At 42.3% G+C, this 7,643-nt stretch overlaps 1 protein-coding gene across 2 annotated transcripts; it reads right to left on the minus strand.

Annotated features, from left to right (window-relative positions):
* Positions 1-690: 690 nt before the first annotated feature.
* On the minus strand, positions 691-7,423 carry LOC120734390 (transcription regulator protein BACH1-like). Of its 2 annotated transcripts, none has more exons than XM_040033192.1 (5): positions 7,212-7,423; positions 6,825-7,074; positions 4,813-6,288; positions 3,627-3,833; positions 691-3,525 (listed from the first exon to the last, which is right to left on the minus strand). In XM_040033192.1, exons 2-5 carry the CDS (start codon positions 7,056-7,058, stop codon positions 3,295-3,297), a joined length of 2,148 nt encoding a protein of 715 aa, XP_039889126.1. In that variant the 5' UTR covers positions 7,059-7,074; positions 7,212-7,423; the 3' UTR covers positions 691-3,294. The 2 variants fall into 2 exon arrangements, with proteins under 2 accessions (XP_039889126.1, XP_039889127.1); XM_040033193.1 differs by having other exon boundaries at positions 6,825-7,128.
* Positions 7,424-7,643: the final 220 nt, after the last annotated feature.

Genomic DNA, 7,643 nt, shown 5'->3' on the forward strand with positions numbered 1-7,643 from the left:
TGTTCTCCAATTGATGTTCTGATGGTGATGGTGAAGAGGATTGTCTAACTCTGGAAGGCTGTAACATCTAAATCATAATTTTCATATTTATACCATTCATTTGACCCTTCTTGTGCTGTCTTGTGCTCTCAGGGGGCAGGATAGAAACACAACATGGCATTTCTGTCACTTAGGATGCTTAAGATCCCAAATCAAACCAGAAAAATATCCGCAAATAGCAAAACAGCCCTCGACTGTAAACAGGTCAGGGTTTGTTTTTTCCTTTAATTTGTCACCAATCTGTAAATGAATCACTGAAAAGCTGTTTGAGGTTATTAGTCACAAAATATGGCATACAAAATAAAACAAATGGCCATTTTTATTTCATTCTCTGTTTATTCTTAAAGTTTAAACTCATTGTGTGATGAGAGATGGGGTAGATTTAACTCTTGATTTCTGGAATTTGGAATCATGAGCACATTAAGGCACACTGTGTGGCTCTCGGGCTCTGCCAAAGATCCACCTACAGAAAATGTCCATATATTCTCTGTGAGACAGGAAGCGAGAGAAGGTGGTAGTAAGAGAAGATCGAAGAGACACTTAAATGTTACAGCAACAAAAGGTTACCAAGGAGTCAGTGCAGGTAAACCAACAGACACGCTGAAGTTGTCATCACAACTGCTTTAAAAAAAAACATTTAAACATTTCACACTGATTAAAACAGATCACTCTGTACTTTATTAGCACACAATCAGCTACCTTAATTAATCTCATGTGACAAGTTTGATAAATCAGTTAGGAGTATGGAGATCACAAAAATGACTTGGTCTGATGATCTGACAGTGCCTTTCTCCCTGTGGTCACTGCCAAGAATTGTTCATGTGGAGCCACCTCTTGTAACGTTAGGCACATTGCAGCTGCTTTTACTTCAAGACTCAGATACCAGTTAGTGACCGAGAAGTGAAACAGTTCATATGAATTACATTTATATTTTACTTGCAATAAACTGGGGTCGTATACAAATATGACTCATTCAGTGCATTTCCAAGCTGTCCAATTTCTGCAGACAAAGAGAAAGAAAGAAAGAAAAGTGCAGCCACTCGAGAATGACTGTTATTGCTGCAATTAAAAAACCTTGGTGTAGTGTTATCGTGCTGTTTTTGCTCACATAAAAGAAAACTAAGAGATGACATAAAGACGCTGCTAATTAAATCAGCCTCCTGACAGAGAAAAAAGGGGGAAAAGGGGCAGTGATGAAAGAGGGGAAAACAAAGGAAGATCAGGCTGAAGATTAAAAAGCACAGAGGTGAGACAAAGTGGTAGAGAGTGTCTACAAATTTAAAGGGACTAATATTAACAATGTAGTGTAGTAATAAATCATTAATATGTCTGTCCAATTTGAAAGATGAGTCCTCTGAAGACCCCGTAAGCTCAGCTATCTGTCATACATGCTAAGAAATATTACATCTCATTAACGTTACTGATGTTTTCCGGGATTAAAAGTGAAGGACAAAGAAACATATTTTACTGTTTGGGAAACTTTATGCTTCTTTATTCAGTTTAATATTGGGGTTTTTTGGTTTGTTTTTACATATGGTCTAAAAATAAGAAAAATCGGGAATGCACTTGCAAAAGTTCATAGAAAGAAACAGTACTTTTGGAACATGGCTTAAAAAACACACACAATCAATAGAAGAGCTCAATGTAGTACAAACTACTCGTCTGTACTTAGTGGAATGATTGCATAAACACACATACTGCCACTAGAGGGCAATACGCACCTAAGTTATCGCGCATTTCTTGTGCAGTGTGCAGTCAGCTTGAAAGCGAAAGCAAAGGATTGTTTTGTCATCGTCCCTCAAAGCTTACTGTCATCGAAAACACAGTGTGGTTACTCAGCATATCTGATTTACACTATTGTTCAAATCAAATTTTACACTAATCAGTTCAAGTCCAGCTACGCTCAGGTGATTATTATGAGTGACAACAATTTCATAAATGCAAACATATAATAACAGCAAATAGTGAACAGAAAAACCAGAAGAGTAGCTGCAAAGCAACAAATGCTAAACACTACAGAAAGCAGATTAATAAACGGAATGCTGAATAGAGGAAAAAAAAGTGCAGTTGCTAGAATAAAGTCTAAAAGACAACCATAAAACAGTTTGTACATCTGAATCTATCACTGCGTTATTTATTGCGTGCTTATTGATCTTTTCCAATAATTTAGATATGAACGATAAAGATAACTTTATCGGCTGTGGATAACTTACAATATTTCCATTTAATGAAAGGTTAGACAAACATGGAGGCTGGTTCAATCATTTTAATTCCACCCTTTCCTCAGACGGGCGTGCTTTGTTCACACAGTGGAGCTAAAGACTCAGCTAAAATTCCTGAGGTGTGTTTCACTGAGTTACAGTAAAACTGTGAGAGGCGTTTGCAGTTTAAAAGAGCTGTGTCATTGTGGAATGCGGATGATATAAAACCACAATGACAGCCAGAAAACTGAGAGCCAGACAAAAGGTAAACATGCCACACTATGTCAAGTCCTTTTTGTTTTGTTAGTTGAGTTGCGTGGTTTTGGTCCAAAATGCTGATGTGTGTTTAACTCTGAGTAAGAGGGCTGAACCAACACCCTCGGCAAGAGGTAATTTTGGCCAAATAGTCTTGTTCACACCTGAGACCTGTGTTGTAAAGTATGTACACATCATCCTGAGGTAGTCAGGCAGTGAGGCATGTTATAAATGTATGTCCCCATTCGGTTACAGTTAAAACTATAAATGTCTCCCTGACTGTGTTGCTTTGCTTCCCCAGACATTCAACTATAGTAAGCTATTTACAGTGTTAAAAAAAACCATCTGCTACAGCACACCATCGAAGGACTTCTAACCGGTGGACAATCGAAATGATTTTAAACACAAGGAACACATTCCCGCCCACTCGATATACATTTGGAAATCAAAGGGTAGCTAATAAAAATGCAGTTGATTGTGGTCCTCTATTTGCAAATTAATTTTTCGATTACAATTAAAATCGTACTTGGCAAAGCCATTGCTTCATACTGGAGCTTGCACACAGGCCACAATACACAGTAAAGGCCCTCAGATAATGTATGAGAAGGGTTACAGTAAGGCTTCAAAATCAGTTTGAAATAAAAAACCTCAGGAGCCGCAGTCCTCTGACACCCTGTATCGCCATATCAGTGTGCTTGTTCTGTATCTAAAGTCAATGTTGTCCAGTGACTGTGTCCCTGCTGGAACTTCATGGAGCTTCCTCATTTGTCATATACTGTTCAACACCCACAGAGGACACCTATGGCTGGAGTGGCAACCCATGCTGTGAGAGAAGAGTGTCTGTGTGAGGACAGAAAGAGGACAGAGGGCAGTCTGGGGAGGTGTACTTGGCTAACACCTGCAGCTGCTCTGGCTGTAGATTTGCTTCACTGCAGACCCTCTGGCATAAAGCAGAAACACTGTGACACGTTTTCAACTTTAGCTGGCTCAACTGGCTCTTCTCCAGCATCAGTTTCTCCCTCTCCGTCTTCTGTGATACACATACACAAAACACACAATCCGATTAGCACGACCGAGAGCATCTTTTGGATAAATTTACTGATTAAAAAAAACAAAACAAAACATACTTACCAGCTTGTTGATTTCACACTGCAGATTATATATGCAGTCCAGTTTTCTCTTGCGGCATCGCTGAGCTGCGAGGCGGTTTTTGCTGCGTCGTCTCATATCATGGACAAAGTCCAGCTGTTCACGCGTAAAGGCATGTTGCTTTAGCAGCTGCTGGAAGTCGTTTCGGCTCAGCTCCACTATCCAGTCTACAGAGAATGGCAGCTGCACCTGAAGAAGCCCAGCAGGAAAAAAAAGAAGAAGAAAATGTTACATGACATCGTTTCTCAATGAGACAAAGAGTGTTCCTTAATGACATACTTTTAAATCTTTACGCAACATCACAACACAGGACTGTCTCTGTTTGTCTTACAAGAGGCTTTGATAAATAAACAAAGAAAGCTGGAAGTTAGATAACATGTGAGTATGGGAACACCCACAAAAAAACAGGATGGCACAGAAAAAACATAACTGTTTCTCTATTGGTATGAAATGATTACGGCCAGTGTGTATTTCTTATGGCTATGCATATTTTAATTTATCGAATTTAATTTAATTCATTTACTTTGTTTTTATTCAAAGTCCCTTGTGGGACTTCCTGTAAGTGGTGTAAACGGGTAAAAAAAAGTGAACAAGGAGTTACATTTTTACCAAGGTGTTAATTGTTAACTCTAAAAACCTGCTGCTGCTAAACTGGGACAGGAAATATTGGAACAGTATCAGCCATGTACTGTTTTATCTACTATAAATAAAAGCTTTTCCTCTGAAATGACCTTAGCTTCGTCTGCACACTCACTGCCTTATTTGTCCAATCCGAGTGGTCAGCTTGGACTTGAGAGCTTCTTCAGACTTGTTGTTTGACTCACACTTATTACTAACTCAACAGGCTGAGCTGTGAATATAAGCTAAACTGGACTCTGAACCAGCTGGTTGGATGCATACACACGGTCCCAACGCACACGCAGCTGGGTGAATTTTTAACCAGCCTCCACGGCAACTCTCCTTTCTGTTGCCTGAAAGCAAATTTGAATATGATAAAATGTGCCAAAAACTGGTATCTATAACAAGCACAGTGAAGTCACCCACAGGCAAGGTGGTGATGCTTCTCAAGGCACTGCAGTTTCTGAACAACGTGAACTACAGAAGAAGGTGTCGTGGCTTAGCAGGGCCGGACAGAGGAGAAGAGAAGAGATTCATTTTAACTTCTCACCTGCCTGGCCCTCTCTATTGCGGAGGACTCGCTGTCTCCTTCCGTTTCTGTCTCCGAGTCGCCGTCCTCCCCCGAGTTAAAGGAGGACACACCTGACTGAGATGCCCCCTCACACTCAGACAGCCCTTCTCCTTTCCATGAATATTTCCTTTGGTCCAGATCCTGGAAAAGGGGACAGCTTGTTTTGGGGGTGTTATGCTTCGGCCACTCTAATGATGTGCTCTGCGGGCATTGGGCCCCTATATTGGTGGGACATCCGCCCTCGGGGTCATGAAAGTTGAGCTGAGAGTGGTCTATATCAGATCCCAGCTGCCGTGCCAGGCTCTCAGCCATTTCCTTCTCCGCAGTGATATTATTTACAGGCAAGGCTACTCTTCCATTTTTGCTTCCTTCTTTTCTTGCTTCTTGAAAGGCATTATCGACCCTCTTCCCCTCTCCCTCTATCTTATCCTCTGCCTTGTTTTGACTGGAGATTGGCCATCGTACAATAGGGCTTATTACTTCTTCAATGTCCATACAAAACCTTTCCTGCCTCAGTGGTCTACAGATTACAGGACCCTCATTCAAGGCCCTTTGAGGGCCATGGTGCAGCATTAACCCTGATGACCTCTCAGTCAGCACTGCGCTTGACTCTGAGGAGTCTGACTGGACACTGGATATTTCCAAGGAGGCGATTGCACTTGCACCCTCTAGCCCTTCGTCCATTTCAATATCATTCTCTCGTACTTTCTCGCTCCATTTGCCCCCTCCTTCATTTGTGTCCTTCTTAACCATAAGAGCTGTCGCTCTGCCCAAGCAGTTCTCTGTCTTCCCATCATTCATTTGAATTTTCCATGGCTCATCAGTCCCTCCTTTATTCTGTCTGTAGCCACTTAAGACTGAATTTCCAGAGATTTCAGCCTTGGTTTCATTCTTACTGTTTGCACTGCTGGAACACGGCAAGTCAGAGATGACACAGTCATTCCTGACCCCTGCTGTTTTGACCAGGCTCTTCTCTGTGACAGAAGCGTCCTTCCCGCAAGCTAGCTGGAACTTGCGATACTTTGGACACTGCATAAAACTGTCATTTGTTCCCTCAGCTACTAGTGCACTTGTGTCTGTGCTCTTCTGACTTCCCACTTTGTTGTTCACTGATTTGTTACAGTCCTGAACCACTTCCCGCTGGCATGATGACTCAGCAACTGGTTGTACTTCTTTTTCATCCAACAATACGCTGTCAGAGTCTGTGTTGCTGTTTTCCTCTGAAGGTGGCCGCTTGCTCTTCTCTTTACAACAGGTCTTTCTCTTGAATGGAGGAGGGCCTTTGGTGGTGGTGGAGAGGAACTTAGGGAGCAGAAACTCAAAGCATCCCTCATCTAGGTCTTTGAAGCCAAGAATGACCGCCGAGTTTCGGATTTCTAGGACGTCCTCTTTTCCAAAGAGTAGTTTGGACGTGTAGGCAAACTTCAACAAGGGTTCAAAGCCAGTGACTGTCACCTGTAAAAGAGGTCAAATACATATTTTCTTTTAAAAAGAGCATGTTCTGCCTAATTCTGTACTTCCTGTAAGAGTAGATGATGAAGGGAAAAGTACTGTATGTCCACATGTGAAAATAGATTGATTTATGCCAACTAAAGAAGTTTCGGGAAATAAAAAGGATTAACTGTTAACATGATGACAGTCTCTGACTGTCTATGAAAGCAGGTTTTACTTGAATAAAAAAAGTACTCTAAGTCTGACTTTTTAACCAAAATTTAGCCACTAACCGGTTTGACCTGATCTTTCCTATATGGATTTGTCCACTGACGCCAGAGATAATATGTTGGCGCTTCCGTGCGTTTTAAAACAACAGTCGGTCTCATTTATTATTTAAAAAAACAACAACAAACAAATTCCCAACTCTGCGACTACCTGTCAGGAAACGAGCCTCACAAGCGCCTTTCTCACTTCACTTTCAGAAAACATTTTGTTATCACGAGCTTGTGCATGTGTAATAATTTCGACCTCTGTGGCGTCACGACGTGATTTCTCACCTCTTGGGGAAGAGTGACGACCGCCCCATGTTGTGTGAATGAGGAGATCCTCTGCGCGAAGTACTCGCTACAGGAAGCGAGCACCGAGCGGTGGGCTCTGAAACTCTGGCCCTCCACCACCACCGTGACATCGCACAGCACGTCCCGCCGCCGCTGTTCGTCCAGGGAGCTCAGCACATGGGAGGAATGAGCGGTGGACTCGAATGTAAACACAGACGACCGTGGGGCAGACATGGCCACCGATAGATATCTGTTTGTACAGCAAACACACAGAGTCTCTCCGTCAGAGTTCACCAGTTCCCTTCTGTCACAACATCATGATATACTTTTAATGTTACTTCATAAAATACAACACAACAACAAACAAAGGAACGAAAGCATGCCTACCTTAGTCTTACTCTGGAGTAGATTTCCGCGCTGGTTAGGGTGTGTAACTAAGTCCCAGCAAGCTTAACACACATGTTTTTTCTACATGGAATGCTGTCTAACCGGACTATGTTTCCCATAAATCCTTATCGCGAGTCGGCTACAAACGAAAATCTAAGCTTGACTCAGTCATATGGCCTGTGTGTGTGTGTGTGTGTGTGTGTGTGTGTGAGAGAGAGAGAGAGAGAGAGAGAGAGAGAGAGAGAGAGAGAGAGGAGGAGGGGGGAGAGGCATAGAGGGAGTGTGCGTCTGTGTGCTTGCCTATGTGTGTTGTAACAACCCTGGGTGTATCAGAGCGGCGCTGACTCATGCACTCTTGCTGATAAAGGATGAGCAAGCAGTTTTCCCGTCCTTACCAAATCCCACCCTCAGATCTGTTTGGTAAACCAACAG

This window comes from Simochromis diagramma, unplaced genomic scaffold, assembly GCF_900408965.1.
Source record: "Simochromis diagramma unplaced genomic scaffold, fSimDia1.1 OVJJ01000216.1, whole genome shotgun sequence".
In the NCBI taxonomy this organism is placed as follows: Eukaryota; Metazoa; Chordata; class Actinopteri; order Cichliformes; family Cichlidae; genus Simochromis; species Simochromis diagramma.